The sequence below is a fragment of the Colossoma macropomum genome, unplaced genomic scaffold, assembly GCF_904425465.1.
Source record: "Colossoma macropomum unplaced genomic scaffold, Colossoma_macropomum, whole genome shotgun sequence".
Classification (NCBI taxonomy): domain Eukaryota; kingdom Metazoa; phylum Chordata; class Actinopteri; order Characiformes; family Serrasalmidae; genus Colossoma; species Colossoma macropomum.
Window position 1 is genome coordinate 21,165,098 of NW_023494808.1, and position 17,192 is coordinate 21,182,289.

The following is a 17,192-nucleotide window of genomic DNA, read 5'->3' on the forward strand; positions in this document are numbered from 1 at the left end:
AACCAAAAAAAAAAAAAGAATTTTCTGAGATTAAAATAATAAATCTGCTTCCAGGGTGAGCCATGTCTGATGGGCGTGAAGAGAATCTACCGGAAGCTGAAGCCCATAGCCAGGTGTGTTATGGGTAAGACCTATTCAGTCAGCGTGACGTCGGAGCCATGTGACTGCACCGAATCTGATTTTGAATGGTGAGTGACTCTCTGGTTTTTCCAGTGCAAAGAAACAAACTTTCTCTTTATTTTTCCTCATCATGTTCTTTTTGCTTTTATTTTTGTAAAGCACATTGAATTGGGTGACTATTGATTTTCATTCAGCAAATTCCAGCAAATCCAATCATAAATGTAAGCATGAACGTGTTAGATGCACAAATGATATGAGAAATTCAGATATGAAACAACTTTTGCCCTCATTTTTGCTGCATGCTTATGGTTAAGCAAAATTGATCAATATAGTGTTTAGGTCTGCTTTTGCTATTTTGCACTATAAAAAAAAAAAAACAGAAAATTTTAAGTTTTCTTCAGTTGATAAATATGGTACGTATTTAAATTTGAATCGATGGCCCAGAATAATAAGCCGCTGTTAACCTGCAGAGGTAGGTTTACCTAAGTATCTAAAAGGAATGTGTTTTATACATGAAAAAAAATGATCAAAATGAGAAGAGTTTTATAATTCCAATAAACTTTTACAAGCCTTCTGTTTTCAGGACAGTCCTGCAAAATGCAGGATGAGTTGTCACTAGACTGTAAACTGAAGTGACTAATTGACTCAAGCATTTAAGCATAAGTGTTTAGACCACAGATACATTCAAACAAGCTTGCCCAAATACATATATATACAAACCCAAAAACCAGTGCAAAATTTCCCTATAAATCATGCACCCACATTTACCCCAATGAAGACAACAAATTAAAATCAGACAGCTGCAATGTGCATAAAAAAGACTTTAAAAAGCAGCAAATTTAAAAAACCCCAAAAATCAAGCTCCCTAGCTGAAGTACACTGCTAAAGGATTTTTTTTTCGATTTTATGCTATATATTACCTCTGCTAACATTGCTTGGAAATATACAGTTCACAGATCTCTACCAACAAGGATGATCCAACTTTTTCTGTGGCTGACAGTTTATATTTGGCTTTGGCAATAGGCATCCTCCACTCTGCTGAAGTATTAGGTCTCGCTTTTACAGCTTCAACAGGCACACTTTAAATGTCTGGAGCAGAGGTAGTGGCCGGATACTGGAACAGTTGCTAAGCAGTCATTAGAGGAAACATGGAGAGCACCAGGGTCATGATCAACAGTAACACAATGACAAGTATTCTTTGATAAAAAAGAGAGAAAACTCTCCAAACCAAGGCACTTTTAATTGAAAACGTCTTTATTTTATTGACAGTGCGTGGACATTTTTTAACTATCCAGTTAGGACATGTCAATACAATAAAGACTTTTTAATTTAGGGGGTCCTTGATTTGGAGAGTTCTGTTCTCTCTTTGATTTTTTTTTCTCCCTTGACATCAAAGAGCACCCAATTCAAACTACATTTAAAGCCAAGAATTATTCAATGTAGAGCATGCCTGTTCCCACTGCGAGTCAAAACAGCTGTAGCATCTGTCATAATTACTCACAGGGGCCCCATAAAACACACTGGATGATCCAGGCCTGACTGGGAGTGTTCAAACTAATAGAAATATAGAATAGAAATTATCCAGAGTCACTTGAAAGTCTGTTTACATTAACTTCCATTACAAGGTTTTCTCCTTTCCTGAAAAATTACCATGGAGATCTGAGGTTTTGTTCTGAATATGTATATTATGTGCAGGAAGATCTGCGATATGAAAACAATGGAGTGATGTGTTTAAAAAAGAAAACAAGACAGAGTTCACCGTCATGGTTAGGCCGCTGTGATTAGCATCGCAGGGAAGCTGTGCTAGATTAGCTCTGAGGCTGCTTCTGTTAAGTGGAAACCAGTCAACTGTGCAGCTCCCAGCTGTGAGACAAAGCAGGAGGAAAATAGTGATGGAGGCAAGAAAAGGACTTGGAATTATGGGTGTGTTTGTGTCATCTATGTTTGCGTGGCCAAATATTCAGCTCTTTAAATAGACCAATTGTTCTTAGCATGATGGAAAATGTAATAGTATTGTAATAATAATTCTATAGGTATGGACAAAATGCAAAAAAAATATTTTTTATTGAGCATGTGCAAAAATAAATGATTTAAGAAGAAACATGAGGAAATATTTAAAAAAAAAACAATAAAATGAGGCATCTTATTAAAGCAATAAGCCATGAGAGGCCATGCATTACTGTGATTTTATCACAGGAAGGGTGTTTTTCTAAAACTCCCTTCCCTGTGATAAAATCGCAGTAACGCATGGCCTCAAGTTGCTTATTGCTTAAATAAAATGGCCCCAAACATGAAATATGATAAAATACACAATTTTCCAGAAAATAAATATTGTTATTACTAACGATAATGAACACAAACAATTATTCCGCCAAGAAATGTAGTTCCTTTAGAGTGTGGTATCATTGACAAGCAACCATGCACCGCTGAATGAGGAGAACGTTCGGTCTCCCATCACTGTATATTGCAGTCATTTTGTGAATTTCTAACTTTTTGTCATATAACAATAAACATACAATAACACAGCACTGTTTAATGCAAAACGTTTGCTTTATAAATATTTTTTGGTCACCACCACCGTTATATAGCACCAATCCAGCGGCGCTCCTCTTCTCATTCTGCGGCTGAATCTCAAATGGCTCCCTGCTCCCTACGTAGTGCACTATGTATGAATTTAAAAACTGGATCCTGCAACCCGGTGATGCAAAATATGGCAAAAAATTGTCATTTGGGACTCAGACACATACTCCATAAATGATGCACTATTTGGCTGTAGAGGCTAGAATTTTTAAACTTTCACAGTTGGCACACTATTTAGGGAATACGTTTGACACTTCTTTTGACTGAATCATGATCATGTGTGCCATTCAAGTGACATTTGTAGAAATTTATACTGCTGTTTTAATCTTACCATACATACTTTAATGCAGCACAGCAGCACTTAGGCCTAATAATACAGAGATCCCCACACAGACAGCAATACGAACCAATGTGTGTGCTGCTTCTTTATGACCCTATATCATGTCCTCATGAGCTCCCGGAGCCCCACAGCTCCTCTTACTTGGCTCCATGTCTTCCCCTCTAAGACTTCACACCCCTCTGCTTTGTAAGTTTAAACCCGCTCACCGCATTCACCCCGCTCCCCCACCGTGCAAGCAGAACACCGCTTTTCTCATTTTGCCATGAATTATTCGAATTATTAATGTTGCTTTTTTGTTACGTCCCAAATCCTGAGGCCCCTCGGGTGCTGGCGCTGCTCGGAACGCCCGCTGAAAGACATTAATCAGGGAGCGTAATAGCTTTCATTAACTATCACAACGCAGCCGCATCTGTGTAGCGTGTAGCAGTAATTGCAGCAATTTGTCCCCATCGTCTGGGGCTGCGCAGTCACATTGGGTTTTAATTGTAGGACAAACAACTTAAGCTTGTGTCGTCTGGCTGCTTGATCATAAAGACAAACACAGCAGAGTCCCGTGATCGATCGCATGTCTGACACTCCAGACGTCCTTCACTTTAAAGAGACATTTTAGACTTGTCGGTGTTGTCGTTAGGTGAGACAAGTGATCGAGAGAAGAAGCTGCAGTCTGTTTGCTGAAATAGATCTCATTGCTGTCATAAGAAAATCCCTTTTTTTTTTAATACATTTTTGGTGTGTGCTGTTTTTAACAGTTTGAAAATACTGGCTGCCCTTTATACTCAGTCAACAGAAATTCTGAAAGACAAAGTTTTTAATTAATTTAATTTTAAATTAAAATTAATTTTAATTAAGTTACATTAAAAATTGTTTTAAGAACATGGGTACAATTGAGGGTTCAAATGATTAATTATAATTTAAAATATATTACTAGTATCTCTATTAGGGCCTGACTAATATGAACATTTTGAGGGTCATACTAAGACCAACTTTAAGGGGCTAAAAATTCTGATAACTGTTATAATGAAACGAAAACATATATTTACATTTTTGTTGATTTTTGTTTTTCTACATCATTTGAAATGGCAGCTCTCTTTGTGTGTGAACCAACAGAAGTGCTCCAACATTACTTCACCTCTTTACATGAACTCACATCAAAATTAAGAATGTTTTCGCCTTCTCCTGTAGAGTTGTTATTTTGGAGTTACATGTTTTTCTTTGAACAGTGACAATTTATTATAAACATATCATTTTATGTTTATGTTTTGATTAAATAATGCTTTTTTGACAGATATGATTGTAAGTCTTCAATTGTCCCACCTCTTAAACTCAAGTAGCGTAAAGTCTCAGGGTCTGATGTGCTAAAGGCCTTTGTGTCGGTTTCAAGCACAAATCAGAAGCATTCTGCCCTCATGTTATGTACATACCTGGTGCACAAGCCTAAACACACAGTTACAGTCTTATATGTGGAAAAATTCAAAATGTACTTCCCTCATGCGTGTGCATTTATGGGAGGGCTGCGCAAAACATCAGAGGTTCATGCAAGTGGGCGAGTCTACACACAGAGTGCGTGATAAGCTGAAGTCTTAGTAAATCAAACAATAAATTCAGACCCATGAAGGCACATTTTGTGTTGTGTCTTTGCTGCCTTAATTAATACAAAACTCACATTGGGACTGGAGCTACCCAGAATTCTTTGTTCTTTTGGTTTCTGTTGCCTGCCTCTTATTTTTTTTTATTTCTTTTGGTTTTTCATCAAGAGGTCTCACGTTCAAATCCTGGTGATGCCATGACCAAGAAATTCAGAAAGTCAGCTATTTTTAGCATTTTTGGTGATATTTTCACTGAAAAGTTAAACCAAGGATTACCAGTATCGACGGAAGTATCGGTCAGGCTCTAATTGCAGTACAACAACAGTCTTAAGTAGTGATACTATTTTTACCTGATTTTATATTCTTCTGCCTCTTCTTCTTCTTCTGCCAGATTCTTGACCACTAATCCAGCAGTTTTTGAGATATCAACACCGTTCCATCTCTGGAATGTTCGGTCTAATTGGGAATGGTGTGATTGAATACAGCCTTTTAAACCAACGCACGGTTTTTATACAGTTAGTGAGTGTGTTTACATGCACTCAATAATCCGATCATAATCGGATTTCTGCAGTTTTCTGATTACTCAAATGGGCATGTAAACTACATACTCTGATTTCTGAGATCGGAGTAAGGTCTAGAAAACTGATTAAGAAATCCGATAAATAGAGCTGGATTTTTGCTCAGTAATCAGATTTCTCAGTGCATGTAAACTCTTACTCTGATTTCTTTCGGATTTCTGTGCATGTGCAAAAACAGACGGTGGTACCAGAAACAAGCAAGCAGCGTTGCTGCGAGATGGCAGCAACACACTTTTGGAGCGATGCTGAAACCGACTACATGCTTGGCAAAATGAAGTATTTAAATATTCTTCGTCTTCTAGATGATATACGTTCATATTTTCAGGTTAAGCAACTTGATGTTTAAAAAAAAAATAGCATGACAGCATGTTTACAGTACATTTACGTCACGTCTTCTTCTGTGAGTTTTTTGGCCAGGTGCAAAGGAGAAATCCGATTATTGTCTGACTCATGTAGAACTGGAGTTTCCCATTATCTGATTACTCAAGTGCATGTAAACATGTTGATCAAATTACTGACAAAATCAGATTTTCAGTAGTCAATCATTGTTAAATGAACATTTTTTTCCCGTAGGCATAATTCGGTTGCAAAAGTTTGTGCACCCAACTTATTTTATGTTGATACATGTCCTTTAGTAACCCTATTAACCAAGTGGGGAACCATAGCAACCACCTAGCAACACGTGGCAACCACCAAGCAACACTCTTGCAACCACCTGAGATACTATAGCAACCACTGATCAACAACTTCGCAACCACCTAAATTACCATTACCATTTTGCAACACTCTACCAACCACCTAGCAACTGTTTACGCTGTGTAATCGCTCTGCATTTTCTTCAGGAAGTGCACTTTTCTAGTTATCAGTTACAGCCATAATCATTATATTGACCAGAAATGCAATGTTTGTGCATATTTTTTTCCTTCTGCTTTACCTATTACTTTACCATTTTGACAGTGACAGCAGGTTCTAGAGATGTAAACAATGTCTACAGTGATCAGGTTCTGTAGTAAATAATGCTCCCTGTACTGTTTGCATTTTCATTGTGCCTCGCTGTGTTTTTCATGTCTTAGTCTGAGTCTCCTGACTCTTTATGCATGTGTGTTTGTGGGTGTGTTGCAGTGATTATGGATATGAACGGAGGACAGATGGCAGGTGTACTCCAGCTTTCTGGTTTCAGCCTTCATCCATGTCCAGAAGCTGCACTACAGGCCACACATTCCTCAACAGCACTGGGTGAGCTAATGTAACTCATTCAGAAGCAACATATTAGTAAAAAAAAATCAGGACATAAACTCTTTGTTCATATTTTGAGTTTAGCAATATTGAACCAGTTTCCCACATTTAACCCAAGCTGTAGGCTTTTATACTATAGTTATTATTCTTTGTTTCGCAACTACTGTGTAGTTTTGAGAGTGAGGCATTAAACTGGGGACTCTCATGTGGACCTTTTGGGTTGTAAAAGCTGTATTCACATAAGTGTGGAATAAAAGGTTTTGCGTGTGCGTTGGCTGCTGACTTCATTGGAGATTTTTTCCTTTCCCTTTTTTTTTTGCACGTAACAGCAGAAGTTCAAATCTAATTAGCTTTGACCTTGACATGTACAGACACTGGAATATATTGCCAGTGACTATAGCCTGTACCTACAACTTCTGAGTGAATTTTGGGGATTTCTTTGAAAGGCTAAAAGCAAGTCTTGTGAAAAGAATTGAAGCTGTAGTAAAGGCAAAGGGTAGACATGCTCAATAATGAAAAAAATAAATTATTTTTTAGTTGATGAGGCTTAATTGCATTGCTTTACATATGTTTTCTGCTACCTGGTGCTGAGAATGAGTAACTAGTCATTTAGGGCCATTTTGACTGGAAATTAAGTAAATGAAAGTGGTCTTTGACTTTATACAGTACTGTACACAAACAATGTAAATGTACCCTCAAAGGCACAACAGGTTTTGGAAAATGCTTTATTTATACTTTGTTTTCATATCCTTATATTTTATATAAATAAAAATCTGTATAAAATAAAAAGTTGTATAATACAAAAAAAAATATAATTTCATTGGATTATGGTACAAATATGTTCCCTGACTATAGGTACTGAGATGTACCCTTGTGGGTACCACCCCAGTGATGGTTTCGTACCTTTATTTCTGAGAGTGTATATGTATGTATGTTCATGATGTGTGTATGAATGTATTATTTTCATAGTATTTTCACATACTCCATATTCATAGCTAATGGTATCTTACATTAAGAAATACCATATCATTTGTATGTAGTGTCTTCTATAATATAATAGACTGTTCATATGTTGAACTGAAGTTGAGAAGTTTAAAAATACCTGACACTAATTAGGTTTATGTTTAATAAATGTGTGACCACTGCATAGCACCTCGAGCAGAACCAAGGGGCACACAGTTCCTTTTTTTTCCCCACAGTATGTGAATTCTGGGTCATTTATAACCTGTTCTCTGTGTGTATGTGTGTCTGTAGATACAGAAAAGTGGTGTCTAATAACTGCACTGCCGGTGTGAAGGACCTGTACACGGCGCGGAGACTGCCGTGCCCCAGCCAGGCCCCTAAAGGCCTCCACCTGGTTACAAGCGAGGGCAAGCTCACAGCCCTGCTGAGCCACAATGTCACCTTCCTCGTTTTCCTTGAGCAGGTGATTCATCACTAGACACTAAATGAATACTTCACCCAAAATGCTAATGTGGCTAACACTGGTAACATGGTGATTCATTTGCGCAATGCTAGCAGGTTCCACCAGTTTGTTTTCAATCACTACTGAGGAGCAGCGTGACCTACATGCTAACATGGCTTTTAGAGAGGAATGCTGATGTCCTCATTTAGCATAAAGCAACTGTCCCTGATGCTAGTCACCAACTATTAGCTGTTAACTGTTTAATTCAGACTAACTCTAACTCTAGCATTACATGCTGCAAAGTTAAAAAAAGGTGAAAGCTTTGCCGGAAATTTCCATTTAGATTTCCCCCTTAGTGGCACAGGAGAAGACTGAATAGAGCTAATTAAGCAATAGCTGGATGAACTATAGATATTAGGGCTTTGTCAATGTCATGGAAACCATGAGTGATGTTTTTTTCTTAAAAGAGACTGAAATTTTGAGGCCTTATCTTCTGATGCATGCCTAATGTAATTACTGACACAATGTGAAATTCATTAGTGTCATTTCTGTTTTTCAACAGGGTGATGGATCAAGGACGAGCATCACAGTGGACTTCGGTGATGGCAATGCTATCACATACTCCAACGTGAGCTCCATCGAGGATGGGATCAAACACGTCTACAAGAACGTAGGAATCTACCGAGTGTCTGCCACAGCCGAGAACAGCCTTGGGTCTGAGACAGCAGTGCTTTTCTTACATGTTACATGTAAGTTGCCTTGAGTCCTTCAAGCTAAGATCATTGAAAAGAATATGTATACTTACATATGCTGGTCTAATATGCATTACTGCTGAAATGAAAAACTGAAATGAATTTAAAAGGACTATTGATACACATCCACTAAATGGGCATAGCACATACATAAACACTATATAGACACCTACACCTTACACTTACAGGGGCTTTTATGACATCCCGTTATAAATCCATAGGCATTAATATGAAGCTGACCCCGGCTTTGCAGCTAAAACAGCTTCCACTTTTCTAGGAAGGTTTTCTACAAGATTTGTGTGTGTCTGTGGGAATTTTTGCCCATTCATCCATTGTGAGGTCAGACACTGTTAGACGAGAGGGCCTTGCTCACAATCTCCATTCTAATTTATCCCAACTGTGTTAGATGGGTTTCAGGTCAGGGTTCTGTGCAGGCCAGTCAAGTTCCTCCACACCAAACTCACCCAGCCATGTCTTTATGGGCCTTACTTTGTGCACTGGGGCTCAGTCATGGTAGAACAGAGAAGTGCCTTCCCCAAACTGTTCCTACAAATTTGGAAGCATACAATTGTCCGAAATGTCTTTCCCTTCACTGGAACTAAGAGTCTAGGCCAACCCCTGAAACACACCCCTATAGCATTATCCCTTCTCCACCATACCTTACAATGCAGTCAGGCAGGTAACATTCTCCTGGCATTGGCCAAACCCAGACTCGTCCATCGGACTGCCAGAAGTGTGATTCGTCACTCCGCAGAATACAGTGTATATATATATATATATATACAAAAAAGTAAACAATAATGAAGTTTTCAGATCTTGGCAATTTACAAGGATTACATATTGGATCATTTATATGGTACTTTCTATTGGGAGGTGGCTGTCTCAAACCATTACTCCTAAATTACAATTTAAATAATACATTATTTTTATTTTTTTTTATTTATTTTGAGGTGAGATATTTAGATTCATCATGAGCTTAATTTTTAAATAGAAAAGTCCTTTCCCATATTTTCCTGTCACTACCACAACATATAGTTTAGCTCATAGGCAGAGCCTTATTTTAGCCAAACCCCTGTGTTTAAAAGCAAGAAGTGAGACTGCAAATTAAAAGTCAAAAGTCTGAAATTCAGTGTCTAACATTAAAAATTGTCACTACTGACACACAATAACCACATTTTCTCTAATTAAGTAAACATTTTTCTGTGATTTTCTGCAGTTAACTATAATTAATTAAGGTATAGGGTCACTCAAAGTAAAAACATTTTAATCTAAATCCAACTAACTAGTCTAAAATATGTTTTGAACTCTGACATTTGAACAATTAAGTAGAATGATCCATATTATACACTATTATGTACAATTCATCTAGAATGTGATTGAGTTAAGCAAATAAAGAGGATCTTGCCTCCATTATCCAGTACAAAGGGAGCTATTTATGATGTGGAATACTTTTCTTAGAAAAACTTGACTGCTATTTTGTTAATTATTGTTTTTAAACCAAAGATCACTCCTCTGATTTGCAAAGCTATTACGACGCATATGATTACACTCATGAATGAACAGTCAAAGATATCTTTTGAGGAAAATGATTTCAAGCATGATTTGCTTCCTTTAGTCTGCCTATAAAAGGGAAATTCAGCGGTTGTGATGTAAACCAAGGCATTCAGAGTGGTTTGATGTGAAGTGTTGCTTGGTACCATTTCAGATTTATTTACAGTGGTGGTTCTAGGCAAACAAACAGTGTACTTACATGTGTCTTCTGAGTTTTTATATGTATTGTTGATGGTAAAATAGTGACAAAACTTGAACAAATATGTTTTCTTGGGGAGCTGTTTTTGTCTCACAACACCCTGCATGAACCTCTCTGCCACAAGTAGATTAAGAATGCATTTTCGACCAAAATCACATCTCTTCGAATTATCGCAAAATAATGTCTCAGGCATGCCCAGTGGACATCTTATTGCCCACATCTAGCTCTTCAATGGCTTAGGAGACTTAGAGGCAGATTCACTGACATTTTACACTGCTTAGTTGGTGCTAAAAAGTTTACTGAACAGGCACAATGACACTTCAGCGCTTGTTAGCAGACCAAGATAGTTACCGCTCTTCTGCGCTTTTACCTTATTGCATATATGGGATTACATCTATAGGCGTTTCCCTCTCAAAGTGCAGAATATTGGGAGGAGATTGTTATAATGAAGCACCTACTTCCACCGACCAAGACTGACAAGACTGTAACGCTTTTTACTACAGGTGTTGTCACAAAGCAGCTTTACAGAAAAATTCGGGTCCAAGCCCCCTTGAGCAAGCCAGTGGCGACAGTGGCAAGGAAAAACTCCCTATGAGCAAGAGGAAGAAACCTTGAGAGGAACCAAGACTCAACACCAGATAGCAAACAATAACAGCAGAGAATGAGATTTGATCATTAGTATAACATACAGAAAAAGGGGAAAAGCAGGAGTAGCCATGTCTATGATTAAAAAATGCAGCAGTATCTTCAGGAGGGTCAGTTCATGCAGGTGAGGTTTGTACAGCGTTGCTCAGCAGGAAGCTGATCAGACTGGTCCAGAATTGTTAAACCATGGGAAAAGTTTTTCAAATCCATTTATTTACATTTGATGGAAAAAAACAGCTGGAAACATCATCATTCTTAATGTGATGAAGAAAATAAAAAAAAACAAATGAAATAGTTCAGAAAATTTATTTATTTATTAGTCTTCATGATCTGGAAGTTTTCTTTTCCAAACGATTGTTAAAAGCATGTGTTGGAAACCTCATGCTCTGCAATCCCTGCTATACCAAAGCTACTTTACTTTGTAGCTACTTTACATTACTTTGTGCTGTGGCTTCTGTGCCCTGTGGCAGAAACGTCACAGCCATTGTTTGATGTACTACCTGTAGGTAAAAGACTAAGCTCAAAATCATACAGTTCCCAAATGACCTGAGTGGGCTCAGTGATGTTATACTGATTTTACAGTTTCACATTTTCCACATGTACTCAGTACAGAAATCAAGTTCAGCTCATCCATCCAGCAGTCAAAATAATGTCTAAAATTAATGTCTTAAAACAATTGCTCATGATGTTGATATAATCACATACTTTTTTAGTGAGTTCATCATCATTCTGACTTGCTAAGTTCAAATTTTGAGAAAAGAAGTCATTATTTTGACCTATTTTGAACCTGAAACAAAGAAGTATTTAAAGTAAACTTCTCTCCTATCTGGCAAAAATGGGCTTTCATACAAAAAGTACATGAGTAAAACACTGTGCTGGTCATATGTTTATTACAAAGTTGCACCTGTGTTCATTTGCTTGATGCTAGGTGGTTCTTAGTAGATAACCAGCTAAACTGGCCACCCCCACCCGCGCAAAGTGTCAGTAGACTGTTAGTAATAAGTGCCTCTCTTAGTAAATCTGCTCCTTAATGGTTGTTCTCCTAAAATCCCTAAGGAGAAATAGCATTAGACAGAAAAGAGACTTGAGATACAGGAGAGATAAAGGAGAGATGAGAGTTCAGTTGCAGAATAAAGCTGAGTGTTATTATCTTGCCACATTTAAGCACAATGTGAGACTTTATTGAGATCTTTACTGAAACTCAAGCAGAGACACATAAGATCACTGGGCTCTTGTTCTCTGGATAAAAATATCTGAGCAGCAGGAGACTTCAGCAAAAGTCTGATTTAGAAAAAAAAATGATTTTAAGGTGATCTGGTTATTCCTGTGGGTCAGGCAGCAGATTCTGTAACATTTCGTGTAATAACTTTCTGTGAGGCAGCTTTTCTGGAGATCTGACATCTGGTTCCTACCATCACTACAGTGAACAATTCGAGCTTTCACATCAAACCACTCTAAACAACTTTATTTACATAAACAGTTTATCTCAAAATTGCATATTGTTGTGTATTTCTAGTTGTATATATGCCTGTAGATGTAGTTTTTTGTACAAAGTCTTCTTTTATATTGTATCTTTTTTGTTATTATAGCTGTCCTGTGTTATGTGACTTTTACAGGCTGCTAAAATTCCTTCAGGATCAATAAAGTATCCATCCATCCATCTATCTATCTATCTATTTATCTATCTATCTATCTATCTATCTATCTATCTAGGCTAAATACATTTGGTGCTGCTTATGAACTGTGTGGTGAGAAGCACTCCTTCCGACGTGGTAGAGGTTCCTAAATGGTTCTTGGTTTGAAAGTACAGTCCTAGGAAAGTACAGAACATTTACATTATGTGAAAGTTCTTTAAACTCTAAAATGCTGCTTGGACATCTCATTCAGAACAATGGTTTATCAACTGAAAGATTCTTTAGGAAGCTAAAGGTGGTTCTTCTATGGCAGCATTCTAAAGTTCCCAAATAAGATCTCAACACATTACAACCAGAAAAACAAGGTCAAACAAAGGAATTTGACTTCAACCAGTGTCCTCCAAACAGAAAAGCTCTCGGAAAAAGTCTTTCCTAGCCGAACACATGCTCTTATTTTTGTCGGTCTGCGCTTTGACACGAAGATCATGCTCGGAAATCAATGAGAACATTAATAGAATATCTCGCTGGCCCCACTCCCTCTCTCACCCCTGACTGAGCTGACCATGCCCGGCGTGTTTGAGGCAGACAGATGCCACGGTGCTGAGTTATTGATCAGGGAGAGTTCCGTCCTCCATTCTGTCAATCCAGCCGTGCCCATAAACACAGAAACGGAGCGAAAGAAAGCGGCTGCCTCCAAAGCGCGGGAGATGAAAAATCATCCACAGATGGCAGAAGCTTCCCTGAGAGGAATAGCAGTGAATATACTGGAGATGCCTTTCTTTTTTTTTTCTTTCTCTCTTTTTTTCTTCTTTTTTTTTTCTTTTCACTGGGGCTGTTTAGTTTTGAATTTCAGGAGCCGACTTTGGCTTGTAAACTATTTTTCTTCCCTCTCTTCTTTTTTCTCCGCTCCTGTTTTCTATCGCTGGCTTTATTTTCTCCACCTCAATGCTCTTTTTTTCCTCGCACTAGGTCAGCTGGAGTATATCCATCTCTCTGCTCCCTTTGTGGCGGTGAAAAATAAGGAAGTCAACTTGACAGCGGTTCTGTGGCCGAGCCAAGTGGGAACCGTCACCTACATCTGGTGGTTTGGGAACAACTCAGAGGTACTGTATTCTCTCTCAGCCTTCATGCATCATACGCTGTGTCTTTGTAAGGCTGAGAGTGGGATTTGGTTTAAAGGTGCAGCGAGTAGAAAAGCAAATGTCTGACTGTTCATATCTCCTATGGTACCAGTCAAAAGTTTGGACATGCATACTCATACCCATTTATTAAAGCTATAATCCGCTCAGGCCCATGTGTTAGTGACTTTACCACATTTAAGGGGTGTTAGGCACGATGCAAAGCAGCAAAAAAGTGTAATATGATCACACTTAGTACTATGTACAAAAGTCCAGAGACTGTCCTTTATTTATTTAATTACCAGTCCAAACAGCCATTAAGTACAGATAATACATTTTCAGAAACATATACATTTCTTCCAGTGTTTAGCATGTGCAGCCTTTATTGCAGCTTTCCTTCTTTTCAGAAGACTTGTTTTCAGGTTGTTAAATGAAATCTGCAGGGATATATTTCCAAAAATTCCAAAGATCAGTCTTAGAAACTGGTTATATTTTTTGCTTCTCATGATCCAGATCTTCCCAAAAACATTAAGAGATGTGAGGGTCTGGACTCTGGGGTGGTCAGACTGTTCTGAAAACACCAGCAGCTTCTTTGTTTGATTTGCACATGTTCTTTTTTTCTGTTTCCTTTTCTCAGTAAGAGCTTCTTAACAGCTACACATCCTTTCAGACTCATAGTGTTGAGTTGTCTTCTCACAGTGGAAGGATGGACAGAGCTTGATTTTCTCCTCTCTCTCAAAGATGAAAGCTTTAAGTACTATTTACAACGGTTTCTAACATGGATTAGATTTTAGAACCAGAACTACTGGTTTTATAAATAAAAGGTCTTTGAGTGCTTTCAGAAACTGGGAAGTACCAGTTTTCCAACATAACAGATAATGTGAAATTCCACCTTTTTCACTAGTGAGAAGTGATAAACTTGGCAGTGAATGAACACAGCTTGTTGGCTCAAACACTTTAACAAGGACAGAAATTCCAATAATTAGCCTTTAGTGAGACACACATAGTAATTACGGTTATATAGTAATTCCTAATCTAAAATCCATTAAAGATTTAAATAAAAACTATTTGATTGAATTTCAACAAAAAAATTAATTAAAAAAAACATTGGGAAATAATTATGTGTGCAGACAGCAGGTTCATTATTTCTATTTGTATTAAATAAACTTCAAGCATTTATGTATAACATTTATGTATTTATCAGGGATGTGCAAGGGCACTACTGTGCCAGTATTTGAACTCTGAAATCACTGTCACAGGAAGACAGAGAAAATACTTAAAATACAGTTAAACAGCGATTTTATGCTTTAAAACGACTGGTAAAGTTGACAGCTTTGCTCGTAAATATGTATATTATTCTTTGCTACCGTGAAACATAAACATGTTGCTCAGGACACAATGTTTAGGATGTGACTGAGAGATAGTGTGGGCAGCACTAGTACAGTTTTATCACAAACTAGGCTAACTGTAGCTGACGTTAGCCTGGTTTACAAACAATGAAAATATATTTCTCTTACAAACTAACATGTGCTTCTTCCAATGAGGAGAAAAGATGGTAGAAGAAGACAAGTCCTCATCAGCATCCATGTTTTCCAACATTTACCTATTAGCACTGTTGGCTCATCAGCTCATCTGAAGAGGCAGCATCTGTTACTCGAAAACATACCAATTTTCTTCGGTTCTTTTGTAGTAATAAAATGTGTTTTCAGTTCTATGCTGCTAAGTTTTTGTGCAACACCAGTGCTTTCACCTAAAAAGGAAGGCCTACAGCCTTACATTAAAGTCAACCAAAGTCTGTTAAGTTGAACAGTGTTAGAAGAGGGAAAATGCTCATTTCTGCAGAGCTGTGACTCAAAAGAAAACCATTTTAGATCGTGTTGTTAAGGTTATGTAAAATATGCATTCATTCAGACACGTCCAAACATTTACTGGTCTTGTATATATAGGAATCCGACAAGAGATGGGCTTTTAAAAAGCCATTTTGGAAGTCAAACTTGCTTCAATGATTGATGTTGGTCAGCAAGGTTCTATTGAGTGCAGACACTGTGTTGTGGTTTAATACCATTTTAGCATAGCATAACACCTTGACCTTTAACAAACTAACAATGCAGTCATGATGTATGTGTGACAGTTAGACATTAGAATAGTGTTTGTGTGTGTGTGTTTGCCATTGGATGTGTGTTTTCCCTCAGTGTCCTACCATATAAATAAATGTAGCCGTTTTGTCACTAACCAGACTGACAAGCCATTCTCATGGGATGCAGCCCTCTGTCCTTCTCCTGTCAATTTCTGTCTATGTCTTTCTCTCACCCTTGCTTACATAACCCCAGCCGGTAATCACACTGGAGGGAAGTGTGGCATTCACGTTCCCAAGGGAGGGAATCAACATCGTCACCGTGCAGGTGGCAGCTGGGAATACTATCCTGCAAGACAGGAAAACCATCGCCGTCCACGGTGAGTGGCTCTTTACTGACAGCTAGCTAACATGGGAATTCTTCTGTCAGTATTGTGCTTTTACTCCTATCTCTCTCTCTCTCTCTCTCTCTTTCTCTCTCTCTCTCTCTCTCTCACCTATGAAAATAAATCTGTAATTCAGTCTATGGGACACATTCACAAACAGAGCAGTCTTGATGTTCGTGTATGTATTTTAATTTGAATACATATAAAAAATTTAATTTAAACATTTCCCTTTACTCTAAATATAGGATGTAACTGATTGACCAGGACATACTCTTCCAATTGGTTCTTCTTGTTTGGGAAGAAGAACAAAAGTACAGACAAATTCAGACTTTAAGATGGTTGTAACTATTGTTTTAGCTATGCAACATACTTCAGTCCATTTTTATACATAACAGTATATTATACAGTATCAGAAACCGCAATTTGATGCAAATGTGTAATATTTAATCACGCAATTGGCGCAGTGCTATTTGATGAGATATACACATCCATATTATACTATATTATGTTTGTAGCTCTATGCAAACTAAAGAAGCAAATGTTTGATGACATATTGTTAAGCTGTTTGTGCTTCATGTATGTGCTTCCTGTTTTACTTATTATATTCTATTATATTCTTATATATTGTTCTACATATCCATTATTTTGTCCATTGTTTTCAGAATATTTCCGGTCCCATCTTTTGGCCTTCTCCTCCAATCTGGATGATCACAACCCTGATGTGTCCGAGTGGAGGCTGGACGTTAGCAGAGTCATCAAAAACTCCATGGTCCAAGTGAGTTTAGAGAATATTCTACATAAATCAGACCCAACTCGAATTATAGCACCAAGTTTAGTTTCCAAATTCAACCCACGTCCATCAAAATTATGTCCCAATAAGCAAGCAAATATACCCCCCATTTCTAATGTCTAATGGGCCTTAGTGGATGTCACTACCAGCACAAGTTACTCCAATGTGCCAGATTAAAAGTAAGGAGAAATAATATAA

General features: G+C 37.7%; 1 protein-coding gene across 1 annotated transcript in view; it reads left to right on the forward strand.

The window, feature by feature from the left end:
- Positions 1-17,192, forward strand: part of LOC118798005 (VPS10 domain-containing receptor SorCS1) — a 273,068-nt gene that overhangs the window by 238,563 nt on the left and 17,313 nt on the right. The window contains exons 17-23 of the mRNA XM_036557299.1: positions 55-188; positions 6,327-6,440; positions 7,695-7,866; positions 8,408-8,594; positions 13,596-13,729; positions 16,075-16,198; positions 16,867-16,979. Coding sequence (XP_036413192.1) covers positions 55-188; positions 6,327-6,440; positions 7,695-7,866; positions 8,408-8,594; positions 13,596-13,729; positions 16,075-16,198; positions 16,867-16,979 — 978 coding nt within the window. The remainder of the gene's footprint in view (positions 1-54; positions 189-6,326; positions 6,441-7,694; positions 7,867-8,407; positions 8,595-13,595; positions 13,730-16,074; positions 16,199-16,866; positions 16,980-17,192) is intronic.